A 22,982-nucleotide genomic window follows, 5' to 3' on the forward strand; every position below is an offset into this window, starting at 1 on the left:
ATAGGCTATCTTGTAACGCAGAGGGCTTCAGAGTATCAAAACCAGGAACCATTTGATTTGAAGCGACACGGAAGTGATCTGCGGACTTAGTGTAAATGTACATGCAAATAGACCTATGTAGCTTACGGACATAGTTCAGATATACGAAGTTAATGTCCTAAAGCCAGAACTTCAACCACGTTAAAACAGGTTTAGATCGTTGCTAAAGATGGAAACGAACCCACTAAAACCAAATTAGTCAGACCGACCCGATCTGACCCGACCCGATCGAGCCTGTAAACATTTCAAAGAACTATCTTTAGCAATTTGTATCACCAATTGAAATTTGTTTGCAAGTGTGTGCCACCTTTAGCTGTCCTTGGGCATAAATTTTCGTTGTCGGCGCGTCGGTGAGGTTAAGTTGTTTGGTCGCCTGGAAGGAGCTATGATTTAATTACGTAAAAAGCGATGTTAAAATGGTTTCTGCCATTCTCTGATACCATGGGTGTAAAAACAGGGGGGACAGGGGGGTCATGTCCCCCACTTTTCAGGGTGGGGGACAGTAGTGTCAACTGCCCCCGCCCCACTTTTGAGATTAAGGTTGTGTTTAGCCTACTTTTGCACCACATTAAACATACATGGCGATTTACATATTTCACCAGCCACCTTCCTCAAAATGTCATTTTTTTCGTTCGCTCATTGGCCATCGCAAAATATCACAGCCACAAGACCGACGCCGCGCGGCCTATGGAGACTGCAACGCCGGGGGTCGAGGCTGTTGTTGCTACGACTTGCGAGCGCGCATGTTCAGAACCATACTACATAGTTTTTATCGGTAATCAATTCTGACTGAATCTTGAACGTTTTAATATGAACACAGATTAGCCATGCTGACACAAATTTGGGGCCCATCTCATCGGCAATCTACGTTCAGGGCTCCACAATATTTCTGAAGAGTACATAAAATATGGAACCGGAGTCTATGTGACACTTATTGGAGCACCTGCGGTGAAGCTGCGCGGGTAATAAGACCTCTCGTGTCAGGGAGGCCTTCTGAACGATGTGATGTGATATGACATTCCTATGGCCTCCGGATCGACCAGGAGATCCCTCCCCTGTCGCCAGAATGACAGCCAGAAAACATTTCACGATGGGACGGAACGGCCCTTCAACCCTTGACCGGAAACGGTTATGCATCCCTGGTGTTCTACTTCTACCCTTACCCGGAAGAAAATAAGGGGTCTCATTATCGTTGAGTAAAGAGGGGGTCTCATTATTATTGAATAAAAAGGGTCGAAATGAGCCTACAAAATGAACAAGGCTATCCCATGTTTGCCTCAGAACGTTCACTTTTTCAGAATGGATTAGTGAAACAAATAACATCAAAAGGTTTGAACATGCCCGCCCGCAGCCTCGATAGCAAGGACATCGATGACCTGGCCTGCGACTTCCGCAAAACCGAACGGCTTCGGCCACTGCACGTGCCACCAGACGGCGGGGGCCGTGTTAATTTGTCCTCTGACCAAAATAGTAATTACAGAAACACGAAAAAATAGAGATTCCTCCTTTACTCTTCCAGTACAACCACCAGATACCAGCCCCACTTCGCAGTACTTCAAGGGCCAATCCGTTGTTATGATCAGTCTAAAAATCGCACACGTGAAATATGAGCCCAAACTGCCTTCTCAGTGTAAGATTTGATATCATGAGGCGTTCAAAGGTACTGCTTTCAGAAGCATCATCATTTTCGTCCACACGTTGGCCACGGCTCAATATTAACTGCTGTGCCGACGCTGCGCGGCCCGCGGAGACTGCAACACCTGGTGTGGAGGTTTTTGTTTCTAAGATTTTCGGGTGCGCATGCTCAAAGTTACGTCACATAACTTAATTACTAATTGGGTAATGTGTTTAATGGTAATAACTTCAAAAGTGTCATCATTTTCGTCCACTGGTGGACCAAGGCTAAAAGTTAGCCACTGGGCTAACGTTCCGCGAATTATGGAGACCGCAACGCCTGGCATGAAGTTTTTTGTCAGGATTTGCGGGCGCGCATGTTAAAAAAACACGTTACATAAATTGTATCACTAATCGATTTTGACTAAATGGTGCAAATTTTCAGATAAGCATGGCTTGACCTTGTGAATACGCATCGTTGACGATTCAATCTGCAATCAAATTTTCATCTTCAAATTTTGATCAAACATATCTATCTAATTTACCTTCGCGATGTCCTTGATGCCTGTAGAACCCAAACAAAGAATTTTGACAATGCTTCTGAATTCTTTCTGTTTAGAAAGCCGTCTACCTTGAATGATGGGCAACGAAATGTCCGTTGGGCCAAGTCGTACCTAAGGTAAGGGGCTTTCCGGATGTCTTTTCTGTTGTGGTGTTGTGTGGAGAAAAAAAACTCAGAAAAAGATGCTGATGTCCAAAAAACATTTCACTCATCAATTAGTAATAATGCTGATCCAGACATGTGCGACAAAGCAGCCATGCGATCAGTCCACAGTCAGTCATGCGGAAGACAGCCGGGCCAGGGCAGTGACCACCGATGGCGGACGGGAGCAGGGCCCAAATAAGAAGCATGACAGACGGGCCTTTATTATGTGGCTTGGTTTTTAAAAAAAGAACCTCCAGTTTTCGGTTTTTGTCACGTTGTTTTTGGCAATTTCAAGCTTCCGAACTTGTTTCCGCCAAAAATACCGCGGCAAGTCTTATCTTTTGAAAGAAACCAGCAAAATCAAGGCGCATGAAAAATCTGTCGCGATGTGAGCCATAGGTTCACTTTCGAAATTCTTACCAGGCCCTATTTTAAATCTATCTTGTGGAGGCAGATGCTTTCTTAATGACCTAAAATGCCTACCCGCTCTGGGAATTTCGCCTCACCAGAAAAAAACAATGTTAAAATGGACGAAAAAGTTTGGGAAGCTGGATAACCTTATTTACAGAATGGCATAGATGAGTCGAATGGGCAAGACTGTGCACCAGTAAGAAACAGCTTTAGATACGTATCTAGCATAGAAGCCATGCCATTTGGATAAAGGGCGATAACAGACTCCATCTCTACCCCCCCCCCCCCCCACAGTTATCGGGCTTACTTCAGAGAAATCGAGAAAAAGATCCTGAAGTGCACACTGAGCTTGGCCACCCTCAGTCTTTGAAACGTTCCTACGCCTATGGCTGATAATGAGTAAAACCGCTCTGAAAGTGATAGATATACACATATGTTTACGTGTATATTTATACATAATATATGTATATATGTATATATATACATATATATATATGTATATATATACATATATATATATATGTATATATATATACATAAATAAATGTAACATATATACACATATAAACGTATGTATATATGCACATAAACATATGCATATATATATATATATATATATATATATATATATATGCCTCCAATTATTGTGTACTCTTCAGGGACGATGCCGGATGAACCTCTTTAGAATAACGGGCGGGGCGCAGTTGGTCTCGGTCGCTTTATTCGATTCGCCCCTTCATATTCATGTTAAGTTTCCCGTTTTTGGAAAGGCTGAGGCTACCTACCCCTGGCTCTCCTAGTTTTTCGAGTCGAGCTGTATAGTCGGAGGTGAAATCTCCCACTGTAGCTTTATTAATGTCATGCCAAGTTCATTGTGGTATGCACACATACAGGCATGCACCCTAAACAGCACATACATGCTAAAAACATATATGTTGTAGGGTAAATACACAACTAACAAGATGCGTATCAAAATATAGATGCATTAGAATATAAATGCATAAAGAAGTTACACACCACAAAAGAGGCGCTGTAAAAAAGATAAAACCGAAACAGCTTCATAAACGCTTCAGAACATACACACTAAATATACGCACAATGACATAAACGACATCATGTTCGCACGCCTGCACACTCAGCCTGTGTAACAGGCGTTTTCTGACAAGCGCCTTAAAAGACATTGACCGTTGAACGCTCAAGTTATTCATATTCATACTAAACATATTCTGTGGTGCAAGGAAAAATTTGGACGACATTGATGAAGGATAACAATTGCAAATTTTCAGCTGCAGTGAATACCCATGATGGTGATCACAAGACCAGGACTGTAAATATATGCAGTTTACCTGAAAAGGGTAATGTGGCGTAAATCTTGGACAACCAGGGCGAACCTTTCACCTATACTTAAAATGGTGTATCTGTAACCTGCCATGCTCCTATTCACTGCTGCAACATACGTTTGCTGCTGATCCACACGCAACACATTAAGCTCCAACGGCGTTAGTTGCAATCCCATCGCATCTTCCACCACATCAGATGCAACCTTCGACACGTTCTTTTTATGATAAAACTTGCCTTCTGTTTTAATGTACACAAATATTCCAACCAGAGTTGCACTGTTAAGGTATATATTTCTTCATCAATACGATAAATAGGTGTTCATTGAGCAATTTTTCATCGATAAAAACAACATTATTTACCAACACCAAACTAACACACAAATATGACATTGGAATCGCGGGACTTTGTATTGCCCTACGAGCAAGTTTTGGGGATGTAGTAGCGGTACACGCTCAAAAAGTAGAGCGTGTTTCTGCTTGATGCACAAGCAAGCGCAGGCAAGTCTGTTCCCCGCAAACGCAGGTCACCAGTGCATTTTGGAGTCCACACAAATGCATGATTATAGTTTAAAAATGTATGCATTAACAGAAGATGCATTATTTATCAAAAATTGTATATTTTCCAAATTTGTTAATTGTGATGCAGCCTTGTACATGTTTTGTAGTTTTTTGGCAAGAAGTACTACTTTTACCAAACATGCCTGTGACCGATGCACATTGGAGAGAAAATATCCATTGATACCACGAAAGAAAAATGAAGCGTGGTTTCAACCAACGAAATACTGATGCTTCGGAAAATGTCACATTGAGACGTCAGATTAAACATCGTAATGCAGGTTACGGAAACCGAGTTTTTTGTGACTCGGGTGGGGACCAACGGCGCCGCGCTCTTACTCTGTGTTGCTCGGTGGCGCCGCGCTCTTGGTCTGTGTTGCCCGGAGGCGCCGCGCTCTTGCTCTGTATTGCCCGGTCTTACGTCCTTCGAAAGGATCCTGCCGCCGACTCTGCACCGTCACCTGCATCATCGATGGCGCCGATATTTTACTGATTCGAGGTTTGGGGTCTGACGACCGGTTACTGAATGTCGGCCGTCCATGCGGCATACAAAACACCGTCGTAATTACACGAATACGTGATTGGAAGTTTCAGCGGCGCTGGGCGTTTCGTTTTAACCGACCTAAGGAGGGTGTAAATTTGGCTCGATGGATTCACTGCGCCGCGCCCCGCCGTCTCCTTGCGCTAATGGTCCGTACGAACGTGACGGGGCGCCGCCGGCACCTCGGCGGCGAGCAACCGCAACTGCGAGGTGGATCGCGGCGGACCGGGTCTGGCCGGATCAGGCCTCTGTGGGGTCAGGCCTCTGTGTCTGTGTGGTTGTGAAAGGTCTGGCAGGTACGAAGACGTGCTCTGGTTGCCATTGATCACCACGCAGCAGAATCAGCCGGCCGTAATCAACACTACGCGCTTTGGCAGGGAGTCAATTTATTCCCCCCCCCCCCCTCCTCAAGCTTTTGCAGAACAATTTCTGAAATGCGCGGCGTAGCCCTATCAATATTTGTTCATCTGTAAGCAATTGAAGAGCGGATCTTTTTGGTGTAAAAATGGACGAACGTTGTAAGGTTGCTGACCTATGACAGGCCAAAATCAGGCCATGGCTATAAGCGAAGACGGTTTCTAGGGCATCGTTCAATCGGATGCGCCCATGGAGTGTTAGACGAAGCCATGCATCTCTGAGATAGTTTGTTCGACAAAAAATTAAATACAGTTGCTATGAAAAGTCACCTGAATGTTTGTGCAGGAGAGCCAAAGCTCGGAAGGTCGCATGTGAACGTCTAACAGAACACTCCTCGCATTTGGTCATGATCTCTAGAATCGACACCATGCGGCGTGATCTACTCTATACCGTTACAGTCGTTCCAACAGGCATAAGTACAACGTGATATGAGCCATTGGTATTTACACCCACGTGTCAATACTTTGACTTCTGCCTCATCATGTAATGTTTCAGGGATTGTAAATTTTACGAGGTTTGAGCCTCCCTAGGAAGTTTTTAGTGCACAGAATGTTGCATATTTTCCTCATTTATCTGGTAGCCGGTTGGAGCAAAACAAAAGAAACAGCTATGCTAGCGGGCCTTATATACATATAGCTGTTATGATTTATCTAACCTCTGTCCATGTTCATACGCATATGATGCGCATGTGCAGTTACGGCTTATGTGCAGTCATTCCTCTGGCGGCTAAGCCAACAGAGTTTAATCGCTGCATTATATCTGGGACCGGATCTGACCGACAGGGCGCCGTCGGTGCGTGCCAACGCGCCTTAAAAGTTTAACGTGGAAATCGCGAAATTAAAAGGTCACCAGAAATCGCCGAAACGCGTGTCAGGACTCGGTTCTTAGCATGGAAAGGAGACGTCACAGCGCAGTGCAAATAAACAGTTTTTCTCGGAAAATGATAGGTGATGGTATACCAAAAAAATGCAGATTGATGCGCACGCTGCGCATGTATCCTGGTGTACAAAAAGTGGATTTGGCGTCGTTTGGTCTTGTAGATAACGATTCGAAATTAACTGCACCGAGCGGATGCACGTGTCGTCCACAGGTCAGTCAGACAGCTCAGCACCGTCAGACACATAGCGACGCTAACAGTCGATCGGGGATTGCCCGATGTTGCGCACTTGGGAGGCAGTCTCGAATATAGCGCCCTGTCACCTACGCCGAGTATATCCTGACCACACAGTTGACACGTACGTAAAGCCAAGTTCATGGTGACGAACACCCAACCAAATATTTTCACGGCGATTTGATCGCTGCCGCCGGCAAGGTTCGTCGCTGTAACTTTCCCCGTTTACCTGGGTGCCAAATGCGGCGATCGTTTGCCGTAGACTCTGCACGTACATTGGAGTCGCGAATTTGCACCGTTCTCGGGCGGTTCTCCGCGCGGCCGATATTCGGGCGTGTCCCCGTGGCTTTCGGCAGCCGAGGGCCGTCGGTGATCCCCACACGGAAAGAGCAAGGGCGATACAGCTGAGGTAAATGCGATGCATGAATTGGCTCACAGTGCAACTACGGTGGGGAGACGACCCCCCCCCCCCCCCGCCCCTCCCCCACCCCCACTCCTAAAAGCCCGAATTTTCGTTTTTCATCGTAGGGGGATTCCAACAGAAAGAAAGCGAATCGGCGTGATGCGTGCTTACCGAGCCCCGTGCCCCTCCCTTAGGAAGCTCTTGGCTCCACCGGCTACGCCCTTCAATCGGCTAATGCGGCTTATGTAGCACGTGCCGTAGAGAACTTTCAGAATTCCGAGCAAGACGACTAAAAACGACATATAGCCAGGAAGCCTCCAAACAAAATGAATCCAAATAAGCTGTATGAAATTCACAAGCAAACAAATTTTATCAAGCAATCAAAGCTCGTCAATATTGGAAGTTCAGACGGCTCAGGCCAGGAAATACCGATATCAAACGAAGTCTTGGAAACGCGTTGCGCATCACGCAGCACTGGCTCTCTGGTCCATTTAAGTGTCACCTCACAAACTGTTTGAAGCAGGCTACACTTTTTACCCATGGTTGGACATTCAAATGACTTGCATAGAGCCTAATCGCCCAAATCTAGCATTGTGCTTTAAGCCCAACAATGCACTATTTTCAACCCTAAAATCGCGATGCTTTTGATATGCGTCGCCCTTCGCACACCACGGCCAGTCTGCTGCTGCACCTATGTGCGCGTGGTGCGTCAGAAGTTCCGCGCGACAGGAGTCACCTGCAGAGTTAAGCCTTGGTCGTGCTTTCTTTCTTCAGCAGCCTCTTCTCCCGAGTCAGGGTCCGTCTCTGTTTCTGCAACATTTGTGCACTGCTTCCCTTCTTCGTCCCGACCAGCGTACAAAACCGTGTAATTCGGCGACCCGGAATGCATGGCGTGACTGCATCTCACACAGCTGTGAGCAGTAAACACTGAATATGTTCCGTATCTCTTTCCATATCCTCTGAGGCTTAAGCAGGCCAGCCATTTCGTTTGGTGCACCATTTACGTGTGGGCTGTCCAGGGTATTTATGACTTCCCTCTGAATTTCACTATGGACATTGAGTTGCATATAACTCTAGATTTCACTACGGACACTGAATTGCATACAACTCTAGATTTCACTATGGACACTGAATTGCATACAACTCTGGATTTCACTATGGACAATGAATTACATATGCTTGATAGTGCACATCGAACAGCAATCGGCGGCAAAAAATTTGTGAGCGGGGCCTCGTAATCTGCTGACGCTTTTGTAAGCGGACATAGAGCTGCATTGAAGTCGGGGACTCATACGAGACACGAGCCAAATGTTTTGTTATGAAATGTGGGTACTGGATGTAGGAAAAAGCGATTGTACTTGAAATATTCATAAACTTGATATATATATATATATATATATATATGTGTGTGTGTGTGTGCATGTATATATATATATATATATATATATATATATATACATCTATCTATCTATCTATATATACATATGCATGCAGATTGATATAACTGATACACATAACTGCCAGCTGCGTTTAGCGTAAGACGGGTGTTGTGACGCTGTAGCAGTTCTCCAAACAGAGGCGCCTGGAGCGTTAGAGATGACCGCGTCGCGACATGTGCGGTGGGATGTTCGACACGCCCGGTCACCGCCACGGTGAGGCATGGGAAGCCGGACGCCACACTGGCGGACACCGCGGTTGCCCGCCTCAGTTCCGGCCAGCTCACCTGCGCACCGTCGCCGTTTCCGTCGCGCCATCGGCCCGTGAAAGGGCTGCGTGTTATGGCTGGCGCACCGATGTTGTGACCAACGCACCGATGTTGTGACCGATGCACCGATGGCATGTGCGTACCACACCAGGCATGTTCTAGCATGCAGCAGAAGCTCTGCACTTTTGCTCAAATATAAAAGCTACTAAGTGGCATGATTTTTACAGTTGGCTCACACTGGATGCGGACTTTGCCTTGATGTGCCGGCAAGCTGTTATGTGGCGGCAAGCCGTTATGGGTGATAGGCGTAGTGCTGTTCGCCGCTGGTACCGTTTGACTGAGGTCCGCATGGTCACTGGCCATGAACTATTGCAAACAAACTGGTGTTCCTTATTCTGACCGATTTTGGCAACTTTGGCAATGTGTTGTCCCTGAACCACAGACACTGGACATTCTGCCGGCACATTTCGTACATACAGTACAAGGATGCATGCTGCATGCGATAATGTAAAGAGGTAACTGTAAAATCAGTGATAACTGAAAACAGATTTACCCCAAAGATTTGATTGGTGAAAAACGTAAGTGTGCCTGTTATCTTCGTACCGTGGTTTTACTTTCTGGCGAATGGTAAAAAGGCTTCTGAGTGTTAGCTATAGGCATTCGCAAAGTAGATCTCGGTGAACCAATACTTGAATGTGACACAGTATATATCCTTCAATTGTTTGTAAGGAATGTGCTGGTAGAATTTCCAATGTTTGCGTTTCAGGGACAACACGTTGTCAAAATCGGCCAGAGATAAGGAACACCAGTTTGTTTGAAATCGTTTATCGGCAATGACTGTTCGGATCTCAATCATGAAGTGTTGAAATGCTTTCGTCTCCCACAGGTTTTGAAAAAAAGAATGAAGGAGACTGCACGTAAGTTTGTGTACACATGCACCTAAAGTGTATCATGCATAAAATGCTGGCCTATGATATTTGTACGTCAACATGATATTCTCTTCGTCAGTATGCTGTTCGAATGTATCAGTTGTCTTGTCGTTCCGAGAAACAGGATGTGTATACGCATCATTGTGTGAGGCGTGTGCAAGCAGTTGGTATGCGCGTGATTAACATTAATTTTTGCTTTTGCTTTTTATAATAGATGTTAAGCATTGTTATGCAACTAACAGGGGGGGGGGGGGGGGGGGAGGAAAGCATGGACGCGAAAGGGACGGGCCGAAAGCGACAGAGCAGACGCACAAATGTGGCATCTTGCTTCATCAGACGACGATGTATATGTGTGAGAGATGTCGTGTTCAAGCCACCGTCTAAAGAAACAGAGCAAGGGGATCAAAAGGGCGTGACGACCTTCTCTGGGCTCCTGTTCCTGCTTCATTTTATCTTGAGCTATCTTTTAGATATGCCATTCTAAACCGCATTGAAGACGATTCACATTCTACGCCACGCATGGTGGAGGAAGGGCTTTTTATGTAATGTAAGAGAAGCGTAACAAGGAGAGCAGAGGGGGTGGGGAAGGGTGGACAGCATAGAACTATATTGCCAGGTGTGGTTGCAAATCATGCCTACGTCTCTTTCAAATGTGTTCAAGCCTTAAAGCGGAATAGCAGTGCCTTCGTCACATAACATGCAACACACCCGTCTTTAGTTCGCACCTCTGGCTCAAGTACGGGCCAAACGGACGTTACCTTTTTGGGACATCGGCGTAGTGCTTAACGCGCGCCCTGGTGTCTGGTTGGATACCACTGCTCGGATATTTGTTTGACCTCTTGAAGGTCATGGTGACCAAAATCATAGAAGACTGCTTTGAGTTTTGCATAGGAAAAAAAACAAAGATAAGGTAGGCAGTATGCTCCTGGAAATGAAATTTTACCCGGGTCATTTTAGGTCAGTGATCTATTATGACCCACAACAGGCCATGAAGGATGTCTTATGTTGCTCATGTTATCAATACATTCGAAATGAGCACCAGGAAATACCCCAAACAGCAAGCCCTAGAGTAAAAAAAACAAGTTGGCTTTAATTGGTCATTCAATTGTTGTGATGCTTAAGAAAGCATCTCAGAGATGTGTGGCTTCGTCTAACACTCCGTTATTCCATCAGATTGAACGATTCCCTTGAAATTGACTTCGTTGAATCTATGGCCTGACTTTGACCTGTCTCAGGTCGGCGACCTGATGAAATAATCCAATTTTTAATTCTGCACGATCCACTATTCAATGGTCTACAGCTATGCACCATTTGACGTGGCTACGCCGCGCCGTTTGGAAACCATCCCGGAAAAACCCTCAGGGTGTCAATTTGACCCCCATCCGAGTGCGCTTAACAAAGCGAAACTATTGGGTCGCCCAGCCTAAACAGTGCATAAACAAGAGGGGATGAAAAATGACCAAACTGTGAGCGCAATGTATCGACGGCCCCGGAGCTATTAATCCGTTTTTGGTACTACTGCTTATTAATTAACCCATGCCTGGCTCGCAGCCCTAGTTTTCCTTTACCATTTTAACTTCCAATAAAATGTCAAAGAAAGCTACCAGATCAATACTGTTACGTAGATGGCGCTATCAAGACAAGCGAAACAGACGCTATAACTACAGCATATGCCCTACTCCAAGAGCGTGGGTCGGCTGTGCTGGTATTTCCACGTAATGCGAACAGCCCTTCCGGTTGTTGAGTCAGGCTCGTCGTGGCAACTCACGTAGCCACGCTGCGGAATTGAGGAAAACCACAGGTATCTATTGTCAGTGTGTTTCCTGAGGAATGTCTGTCCGTGCTTGTGGTCAACGCCAAGGTACAAACCGTGGACTTACATGCCATTAGAGGTGTAATATCAATCTCCCTCTCTATGCCCTGCGAAAAAATCTGATCTGGTGTACCAGCACGGGTGTAGCCACTGGAGGTGGGAGATACATGCTCCCCCCCATTTTCCGTAACTGCATTCCAATTTTACCTGCACAATGTGTGTTCTCCATGAATGCCTTTGAGTATTGGTGAACCCCTGTACAATGCAGTGTGCATAACAAGCAATAAAATAAATGTATGTCTTCCCATGGAAAATAAATGCTGAAAGGTCAGGCCACTTGTGTATTTCAGTTTTGCCCCTCAATCTCAGAGAAATGATGATGGCACATCTGGCTGGAAGGTATTCCAGTGCTGTTTTTGTAGGCAACCCTAGTCACCACTTACCATGATATAGGTTTTGCCCTCAGTGGTCATCTTATTGCCAGTCATGGAAGTAAACATAGCAGTCAGCAATAAATATGTTATAAAACTTAGCACTGCCCTTACATGTTTTGCAACATTGTTGGCACAGGTATCATGTTTTTTACGCTGTCGTGCCAGAATTCTTAACAATATAAGTAACAGTATGAATGTCAAAATATAATTTAGCACTATCAGAATAATCAATGATAATGCATTTGTGAACAAAACTTTCATGTGCAAAAAGCTCAACCCACACCAATAGTATGATATTTGACATTCCCTAAAGTCCAGGTTGTGATGCCAACAACTGATGTGGGCAAAAGTGAAGCTGTATTCAGCCAGTGCATTGCAACATATTTATTCATAAGATATCAGCTGCTGTGAGCAGTTTCTTTTAGCAAATAAATGCCGCCAAAATGTGACAAAAAGATGCAGGATTAGACAGATACACATCAGAAAATGCTTGATTTTAATATTTTATGGGTTGAAAATAGTACTGTATGTAGAGCAACTATGTGTGTGTACTGTATGCATACTAGCTTGTGAAGATATCAGAATGTGCATGATTAACTTGGAGGTGTGGAACTAGAAGATGTAGGTTGGTAAAAACCAATAAGATCCAATGGGATGTCAGGTCTTCTGATCACGTGCTTATATGTGTACTGAAGTATGTTAAGTCCCTTTAATAAGTTTTTTTTTGTATGCAATTGCAGCTGTTCTGCAATGTTCTGTGAATTCCAATGGCATTAAATGTGGATTTTTGTGTATTTTAGGCAACTGAAAGATGGAACCAGAAGATGTCACAGAGGAACCAGCCAGTGAGCCTGGTGCAGTTAGCAAGCTATGCACTAGCATTGGGCAGGTAATCGACTACAATGACTTGACACTCTGATTTGAGGCTATCCACATATAAAATTATGCATTTTTTAAAAGAATGTTGGCCCATATCCATTGTGGCATGCTGTAATGCTGCCTTTACACTCCATAAGTAAGCATGACATTTGCCTGATCTGATTTTGCTTTTCTTTTTTTAATGCTTGCAATACCATTTTCAGTTTTTGTGTTTTTATGCCTTTAAAAAGTTTGGGTAGTGCATATAGATCAGTGTGCTTAAAATGCTGACTTAGCTCATGGAGACCCATCTTTTGAGTTGCCAAGAATATCAGCCATGGCCCTTGAAATTGTATGTTTTCCCTTCCAGCCTACTTGAAGCATGGGAAAGGGCTGAGTAAGAACTAAGCAATGTGATGTTATATTCACTGCTAAATTCAATAATGTCATGCTTGTGGATGGAACTGTCTACCTCTGATGTTTTCAAAGGAAATCAGGCCAGGGCACGTAAATTGATCTAAAAGTCATGCACCTCTCCCTTTGAGCTCAGGTCACTATTGTATTTCAAATTTCCATGTGAAGTGTGCCAAAAGCCATATTAGGCTTTGGCACATAAGGTGTTTTCATGGCAATGACATGTCAATCTGTTTAACAGCGATATCAGAAGGTCTTGGATGATGCAACGCCTCACGTGCGACGACGATGGATCCTGGCAGGCCTCTTCAATGTTCTTTTCTTGGGCCGCATTGTTTACATGCAGGTGAGATGAGACTGTGCTATATGTGAGCTGGTGTTGTGGCTAAGACCCGCTATTCAAACTACCAATGTCTCAAGATCACATAATTTATCGGTCTGTCCTCGCCTCCAGTGGCGTTTTGCGCACGCCACGTTTTAGCCAGCTACTTCTCCGGCCGGCTTCAGGTGTAGCCGGTTCTAATGGGGACCGGAATATGTTCGGTTAAAAGTCATGCATGCATCACAATCTCGAAAGCGTTTGGTGACAGTAATGTTAAAAGGGTTAGATGTGCTGCTATACTGTATTTTTGTTGGTACAAAGGCAATTAAGCAAAAAGATGGGCAGTCCTTTTTCGGATATCCCAGTTTGCCTTTGACGAGGTATTTATGGTTGGATGTTTTTGGTATAGTTTGAACACACTTCTGAGCATAGTTACCTGGCCGTTGCAGTGTCTGAATGCAGTGTTCCCCAACCCTTAAATGCCACCTAATTTAATTTATGCCAAAATGGCTAAATTTCCTTTTCGGGCTCCACTTACCATCAGCTGACAATTAATAACGCATTATTTTTCGTTTCAGGGCTGGTATGTTGTAACGTACGCCCTGGCGATATATCATCTTAATCTTCTTATAGCATTCCTGACTCCGAAAATCGATCCAAGCTTAGAAATGTCCTATGACGGTAAGTCGTGTTCTCATGATGTGCCCTCAGGCGACCCTTCCCATCGACAGCGACGAGGCGCGTGCTCTCAGTAATCCATCGGCTGTGGAGTCGAGGGGGCAGGTCTGCGACGCACGCGCTAACGGCCCATACAAAGCCGAGTTTTATCAGTGTACGTGATTGGGGGTGGGGGTTGAGTTGAGCCGGCGTGGCGCCGTGATTTTCGGGGGAAATCGAGATGTGGCGCTGTGGCGAACGGGGTAGTCCTGGAGGATACGGAGGGCGGCGTTCTCGAGGATGCCGCGTGGCTCCGGCCAGAGTCCAAGGCGGCGGACCACATCAACATGGCCGTGTTGGACGCGGCGATGGGTGGCTTGAACATGGCCCTGGCATGGGGCGTTAAGCGCTTCAGCTTACGCACGGACTCGGCAACAGTGTTCAAGTGTTTGAGTGACGCCTTGAGCGGACGCTCTCGTCTCAGAACAAAGGCGCGGGGGGAGATACTGATCAGACGCAGGATTGGCCTCATGCGACAGTTGGTCGACGAGTTCCAGCTCTCGGTGATCGTCCAGCTGGTGGGGTCACAAGACAATCCTGCCGACGCGCTCACCCGAGTTCCCCAGACCTGGCAGAGCAGGTCTGGGGAACTCGAACGGACCAGACCCCGCGAGCAGAGCTTCGAAATGCGACTTTAGCCGCAGCAGCCGCCGCGCCAAAAATTTTCACGGCACCCCCGCGAGATGCGACTTCGGTCTCCGCGACTATCAGGCGGGAAGAAGTCGCGGCGCCCCCGGCGGACCACGAAGCCGCTCACCAACCCACGGCAAGCGACGTTCGTGCCCGGATTAAGCATACACGAATGGACGGGCCACCAGGGGATCCGCCGGTCCCTGTGGTACACCAGACGGGACCTCGGCGGACATGTCGCACGGGCCGACGTGCGAGCCGTCGTCAGCCAGTGCGATGTGTGCCGTTCGATTGACCCTGCGCCGACTCGCTGGCGGTCCGGCTCACTCAGCGTCCCGACAACATGGACCCGACTCGCGGTTGACGTGACCCAGTGCCAAGGCCGCCTCTACCTCACGATCGTAGACTGCAGTCCGTCCTGGTACAGCATTTGGAGCGCACTGCGACGGTCTGACGCGGCAGAAGTGACGGATCATCTGCATCAAGTGTTCCTAGAACGCGGCGCGCCGGCTGAGCTTCTGCTGGACAATACCACTGAATTCCGGAGCCGGCGAATGGCTGCATTCGCCGCGAAGTGGGGGGTTCGGCCGCGGTTTCGCGCGGCGCACGAGGCCGGCGGCAACGGAACCGTGGAGCGCCACCACCGAACTATGAAGATGATGGTCGCCCGCCAACGGCGCTCCGTCAGTGAAGCGGTGCATCGGTACAATGCGACTCCGCGGGACGGTGCCAACTCGCTGAGCCTGCCGATGGCGCAGGTATTCCGCGCAGCCCGTGCCGACCTGCCGACCGGCCAGCGCGTTGCCGAGCCCGCACCGCCGCTGATGCAGGAACCCGTCTCATCATCGTTTTGCGTCGGCGTTGCGGTGTGGATGCGGCGCCGGGGGCCCGCCACGCGGTGCACCGATGTGTCGCGCCAGGGCGTAGTTACGCGGGTCGTATCGGACCAGGTGGTTGAGGTCGACGGCACGCCCTGGCACGTGCGGTGCCTGCGGCGGCGGAACCCGCAGAAAGGCTCAGACGGGAGCCGAATTCTCGGCGCGGGTGAGGAGTTTGGGGACGACACAGGCACGCTGCCGATGACAAAACATTGTGTCGAATCATGAGTACACGGGGGAGGGGGCGGTTCAGATCCGCCTGCCGTACCATCAACCCCGTTGTTGCGGACCCTGCTGAACGCCTATCGCTATCTTGGAGCGATCGGGATGAAGTGTCAAGCGCCAGTACGAATTCTCAGTCATTGTGCTGTGATGAGCATGAATTGGATGAGTGCGTTGTGCGCAAAGATGACTTGTTCGTGTCCAGCAACGGTGCGGCGCTACCACCGCCTCGGCCGGATCCTCCACAAGGAGAGAGAGAGAGAGCCGCAGAACCGAGGAGCGGTCGCGCTCGCTAGCAACCAATCGAGTTGTATGGCTTCAGTGTCCCCGCCGATCTCATTGACGATTACGAGTGTGTGTAGATTGGTAGAGCGGCATGATTGCTTACAATCAGATGGAGGTGTGGTGTGATTGTGCGGGGTGTGCGCCCTCGCCCTCGCTATCTTCCGAGCTCTACATCTGACTGGATGCGGGGGGGGGGGCATCACGTGACCGCGGGTCTCCCGATTCGCCGGGGGTCAAGGGTCAGCCGCTGAGGCGGCGGCGGGGACCCGACGCTCGCAGGTGCGAGTCGGTTTTTGGACGAGTCCAGGCGAATACACACTACGTTCTCTTACAGTGATATATCAGGAGTCATGGTGATTGATCTTTCCATGTTTACCGAAACTATGTCGATATTTCTTGCTTTTCTTTAAACGTTCCAGTTTGACATGCAGAGGGTGCCTTTGTTTACGTCTGGGCGACTGCACCAAGCCATAAACCGACGTCGCTTATGTCAGGGTTCATACGGGGTTGGCGCTGCTCTGAAGATGAGCTGTTGCTACCTGTCTCACCGTTCCTGTGATTGACACCTCACGTGATCATCAGCTGACGTTCCTTGTGTCGTCGTCCATCCGTTTAACGCTCCATCAGACGATGAGGCGATGCTGTTTTCGTCACCAATATTTGGTTTAACGCTCCACCAGACGATGAGGCAATGCTGTTTTCAACACCAGTATTTCGTTTATCGCCGTACTAGACGATGAGGCGAAGCTGTTTTCGTCACCAGTATTTCGTTTAACGCTCCACCAAACGATGAGGCGATGCTGTTTCCGTCACCAGTATTTCGTTCAGCACTTCACCAGACGATGAGGCGATGCCGTTTTCGTCACCAGTATTCGTTTACCGCTCCACCAGACGATGAGCCGATGCTGCCGACACGCTCCAACGACGAGTTTCGGCCGTTCGAGCGGCGGCTGCCCGAGTTCAAGTTCTGGCACAGCGTCATGAAGGCGACCACCATCGCCTACTGCTGCACCCTCTTCAAGTTCTTCAACATCCCTGTGTTTTGGCCCATCCTCGTTATGTACTTCATAACGCTATTCTGCATCACCATGAAGCGCCAGATCAGGGTGAGGGCATTATGTTTGTCGCGTGCAGGATGTTTGACAGCTCATGTGGGCGTTCTAGATGCAGCCCATCAAGACGGCCAACGTCACAGAAATAACCTAGAGTAGCAGGGTTAAGTTTGAAACCAGGGCAGCGCACTGGTACAGTACGTGGTCACCTCCGTCCGATTATTTCCATTATGAAAATCAAACATTGTGTTGTTCGTATCGATACGTTTTTTCTTGAATGCCAGTTAAATGGGCTCCTTATGTTTGTATTTCTGTCCTTTTTTGTGAAATGTGTCGGTTATGTAGAGAAATAAGTGTTTCCAACATAGATAAATTTTGTATTTGGATGTTCATCCTGTAATTGGAAGCTGTTTAGACCTAAATGTTGTTTCTGGCGAGGCTGGAGGCCAAGTGAGTCGCAATTTATCTATGGAAACATTAAGCTTTAGCAGTCCAGTCCGACCGTCACACTTCCTAAAAGTGTGACGTGTTCCAAGTTTTCCAATATCTGCACTACCACTTGCCATAGTGTCATGAAGTGCTTAGCAACACGAAGCGCAATTCGTTAACAAGTTATGCTGTGTAAATTGTTGGACACTTTTGTTTTGTCAGGCAGGGTTGTGAGATCAAGATCTGCAGATATGGGTACCGAATGCCATATATTGCAAAGCACCACTTTTTCTAACCGTCACCCAAGGTCAGGCGATCAGGGGTGCTTTAGCCGCGGCTAGGGGCAACAGAATCTGACGTTAACGCCGCATAAACTAAAAGTGAACGAGTCGTCGAACTTCAATCTAACAAGCAGCGAAACAAAAAACAAAAACGAGCGAAAGAAGTAAAAAAAACTTTTTACATGTTAGCTAAGGCAGCAGCCTTTGAAAGGAGACAGGAAATAGTTATAGCTAAAGGTTACGTTTGGCTACCCACCAGCCCATTTCCGACGTCAAATTGCTATGATTAGGGCTAGTCAGGTCGTTACGTACATACAGGTGCACGTGCTCAAAACACGCACAAACTATGGATTCGACCGATTTTGGTCGCTTGCGATGATTGAGATCAGATCCCAGCGGTTTGGCCAGATGAAGGCCTGAAAGGCGGGTGTACCCACACTATAGCCCGTGGACGGATCTAAAAACGGTTCGACGTATAGCTGCTCAAGAGATGATTCGGTGGTGGGCCGGAGAGCGGCCCGTGCCACCGGCTCCAAAACCGACCTCGAATACAAGGCTTACATCGAGAGATCGAGCCGTGGAAACTGTACATGTGTCAAATCCTGTTCTTTGTGGCCCACATGCACTCATTTTTTCGCGTTTGTGTGATGCTTTACAGCGTAAACCGTAAATTATTGTAACCATATGGATATCGTCGATTAAGATTTACAGACCTAACCGGACTCATAGCCTGACAATTCCCAAGCAGAATTTGTTGTGAAGTGACGCGCAAAACAGTGGACCTGCGCCCGCTGAAAGCCCTCTTGAAGGCGTTTTTCAGTGCCTTTCTGAAATTCTTTGATATTGGTCGTCTCATTGGTACTTGTCTGGCCTCATTAGTGTAGCTATTGTCATCAGTTACTTAATAACAAAAGACAGCGCTCCCTTATGTGATCACCTTGTTTGTTCCACGCCGCTCCAGGAATGTTGCCGATTTACATGCATTTGATGTCAGCATGAGTAGTGGCGTTCTCAGAAGTCCCAAAGCTTTAGACTGCAAGTCGGCTTTGTGTTTTCTTAAGTTCAGTCAATTGGTATTTAAAGTCGGTATGGGTGTAATTGATATTAGATACTGTGATACCTATCCGCATTGTATGTAATTTATCCTCATCTGTACCGTTATGGTCCTTCTCATTTGCATCCGCTCCCGTTCACACTACATGTGACGCCATTACGCCTACTTTTTACTTGCGTGCGTGTGGGCGCGCCTGTACCGACCTGAGGTATAACGACGCCCCCTCTCCGCCTGCAGCACATGCTGCGGTACAACTACCTGCCGTTCTCCTGGGGCAAGCCCAAGTACGCCAGCAGCGTGGCGCCGCCGACCGACGCCGTCTGATGGCGGTCCGGGGTGACGCGGCCGCTCCGACCCCGCCGCCGGCCAGACCGCGCCTGCGCCAGGGTCCGAACACTTCGCGCGCGGCGCGCCACAGCGACGGCAGGGCCGGGCGCGGCTGCGGTGTCGGCTGCAGTGATGGACGCACGCGCGGCTGGCGACGGCAGCGTCCCTGTGCCACTGCTCCGGACGCGACCGGAGCCTCGCGAGCAGCCGGGCCGCGGCCTGGGAGCGGTGACGGCGTCCTGCCGCGCCCCGCCGGCACCCAGACGGTCGACCCGGGTCTCCCACCAGGCCATCGGACCCACTTGTTGTCTGTTTTCACGTCGTCGGACTCGCAAGGGAGCATTGGTCGGTCCACGAGGACTGGTAACAATAACATATATGTTTTTTACGTAGACTCGTTTGTCAGGTTGGCATTTTTTAGTTGTTAGGAAGCGTCCGCTGTGTTGCAAGAAACTTGGACATGTTCGTAGACCACCGCAATGGCGATGATGGTGCACTGTTTGTGACACTTACCCATTTTTGCTGGATGCGGTAAAATATATGAGGTTATGAAACGTCGACCTATAGAAGGGAAAGGCATGGGTCCGTCGTCCCGCACCATGTCTTCGCGCTGCTTACTTCCTAGCGTACAGACGATTAGCGGGCTGTTAAGCGAAGGGCATGAGGCTGCATAAAAGTTTTCGTAGTCAGAAAAAAAAACGTTTTGTCAGATCTCATTGTCCAGATTTTTGGTATGAGTTGAATGTTTAGTTCAGTTATGACGAACGGGAAGTTCCGACTTAAACTACAACCAGTGCCGGGAAACTGGATCGCCAGTTTGGCGTTTTCCGTTAACCTTAGGTTTTGGACTAGTTTCAGTGCTGTCATGATGAAAGTGTCACCACTGGGGACCGTGCTTTGATAAAACTTAACACTACTGAGTACCATACATGCTGTGATCACCGCGACACGACTCGTGGCGAAAGAAGCACTTCAAGTTAAACAGGAGAGTACAGATTCCAACAACTTTCTGTGCACTTGACGGAAAAAAGGGTTTTCGTTGTACCCAATTTCGAACATTATTGGCTTCAGTGCTCACGGGTACCAATCATTGTCAGTTATGCGATGCCCGCAAGGCGGTCAGGGCCGCGTACCCAATTACCAAACGCCGTACACAAGTTCTAACCTCATGAGGTCAGTTAAGTGCGCCACGACAGTTCCTACGGTTTAGAAGATAGCCGCTTGTGAATTGCGTACGCACCTGCGATGCCATGGGTAGATGATCAGATAGGTACTCCGCCAACGGGGAACGCGGCTTAGGTGTGGATCCACTTGCAAAAGCCTCGTTGCAGGCTGCATTTGTGTGTTTAGGCAATCGGACAAGCTGTGTTCTTCATTCAAATTATTTATGTGATTGTAGCACCTGGTGACAGATATTTGCCTTCTGTGCTCTAAACCTACGGTCAGTTTGGCTTAAAGGGTGTCCCACATTGCATGGGATTCGAGCTGAAGAGGCCATTTTGAAGATCATTCGGTGCAGTTTACAGCCCTGGGATGCGTGGCGCCATAGCAAGGTCATCCAAATCCTGCCATTTCACCAGCCAGGCGGCGTCAAGGTCAGGAAGAATATAGCCGCTCGGCCGTTCAGATTGGCATCCGCGAACGCGACTTCCGAGTAAAGTGGGCGTCAAATGACTCTCAGGCAATGTTGCGCAAGCTGTGGAAGCTTCAGTAACGAAAGACGTTGTGCGCTACATAGTTCAAGAAGTTCGACATGGCTTCTTCACGTGCTAGTTATTACAGAAATCAGACTTGTAATCTAATATAAGCTGATTGGTAATGCAGTAAAAGAGTCATGTCATAAACTATGATGCAGAATGCTTAAGATCAGTCGTTATATGCAAAATGAGACATAATGTGAGTAGGCACAGACCAATATACAGAAGTTTAATTTAGATGCAGGAGAAATTACTTTAAAACAATCGGACCGTACAGCCCCCAGTCCTGCTGCGACGCCGAACTTCATGCGCCTTACGACTCATTTAGTTCTGGGGCCTTGACGGCTCAGACGCCGAAGTCATGCACGGACGAACCGGCACCTGAGTACTCCCTTAATTCCAAAGAGAACAGTGCACATAAAATCTGCCTGTTTTGTTGAGGAGAAGTTATACACGACCAAAGAAAATATGTTTTAGGGGGCGGCCAGTATGATTTTCTTCAAAATCGCCTCATCGAACCATGAACCGATGGCCATCAATCAGGCTGAAGAAAACTTATGAGCCATTTACATGTAAGGGTTCAAAACCGCCTAGCAAACTTTTATGATGGGATTGTTCACTTACTTAACGACAAATATATGCCGAATTACGTTCGTATGAAAACATCAATCAATCCAAGCAAAGAAATGCAAACATAGTTTGCCTATCTTGTCTAGGGGAAAGTTACACACACTCGAAAAAGCATGACTAAGGAGCGGCACCAGCGATTTTCTTTAAATGGCCCCATCGAACCACAGGCGGATGCCCACCAGCCTAGCTGAAGAAACCTCATGGCCCATTAATATCTAAGAGATCGCAACCTCTTAGGCAAAATAGATAACGGGATTTTCCACTTACTTCCGACAAATATGTGCCGAACTGCTTATCACATGCGAGCAATTTGTCAACCCAAATCGATAAATGAAAACATTAACTACTCACATTGTCTATAATCGAAGAAACGATGTCTATGGGGCGGCCCCTATGATTATCTTAAAAATTGTCTCATCGAACCAAAGACCGATGCTCATCAATCTGGCTGAGGAAAGCGTTTTGACGCCTTACATGCCTTTGGCCCATAAGGTTTCTTCGTCCAGGTTGATGAGCACCAGTCCTTGACCTTGCCAGGATGTCATGTCAATGCATTTGAGCGTATGTCTGTGTCCTATGTCTATATGTATGTCTATATAAACCTCTGTGTCCTCTGTGACCTGTGCCCTCCTCGGCGACACGGGGTTCGTCACGGACTTCAGGCGATGTATATATAGGTCACTGTCATTGCGGTGTTTGCGGCTGCACATTACACAGCCGCGTGGAGGTGTGGTCAGACTGTTGTCATGGCTAATGGAGGGCTGCAAGTAAGCGAATTGCACTGCTTATGGGGTTACACAGCGCCACATTGGTTCGGCGTGGATGTAATGGATTGCAAGTCGTAGGTTCAGAGCTAGCTTTCACGTGTTTCCCTGGAATTTGGGGCTGTCAACATTTAGTCTCTTACTCATCAACGCATGCAATAAATTTAGTAAGTGGGGGACGTGCGCTTGAGGGCGACCTTATGCGCATGCTCCTGCTCTTCTCAAGTGGGGGGCCGCAACACTTCCCCAACTGAATAGGAAACTACACCCCTGGGGTAAGGTAACGCATGCGACGACCTTACTATACATGTTGATTGTAAAAACGCTGTATTGGGGACCAGCGTAACTTATAAGCAAAAGATGAAATGATGTCCTGCCTTTTTCGAAACTCAACGGATTTGCTT

General features: G+C 47.6%; 1 protein-coding gene across 1 annotated transcript; it reads left to right on the plus strand.

Moving 5' to 3' along the window:
• The first annotated feature begins 11,450 nt into the window (after nt 1-11,450).
• Nucleotides 11,451-20,041, plus strand: LOC119110224 (protein RER1). The gene is made up of 6 exons (XM_037233964.1): nt 11,451-11,572; nt 12,819-12,907; nt 13,532-13,636; nt 14,191-14,293; nt 17,236-17,450; nt 19,398-20,041. The coding sequence occupies exons 2-6, from the start codon at nt 12,830-12,832 to the stop codon at nt 19,482-19,484; spliced, it is 588 nt and encodes a 195-aa protein (XP_037089859.1). The 5' UTR covers nt 11,451-11,572; nt 12,819-12,829; the 3' UTR covers nt 19,485-20,041.
• Nucleotides 20,042-22,982: the final 2,941 nt, after the last annotated feature.

Source organism: Pollicipes pollicipes, unplaced genomic scaffold (assembly GCF_011947565.3).
Source record: "Pollicipes pollicipes isolate AB1234 unplaced genomic scaffold, Ppol_2.1 Scaffold_7231;HRSCAF=8579_pilon_pilon_pilon, whole genome shotgun sequence".
NCBI classification, from domain to species: Eukaryota; Metazoa; Arthropoda; class Thecostraca; order Pollicipedomorpha; family Pollicipedidae; genus Pollicipes; species Pollicipes pollicipes.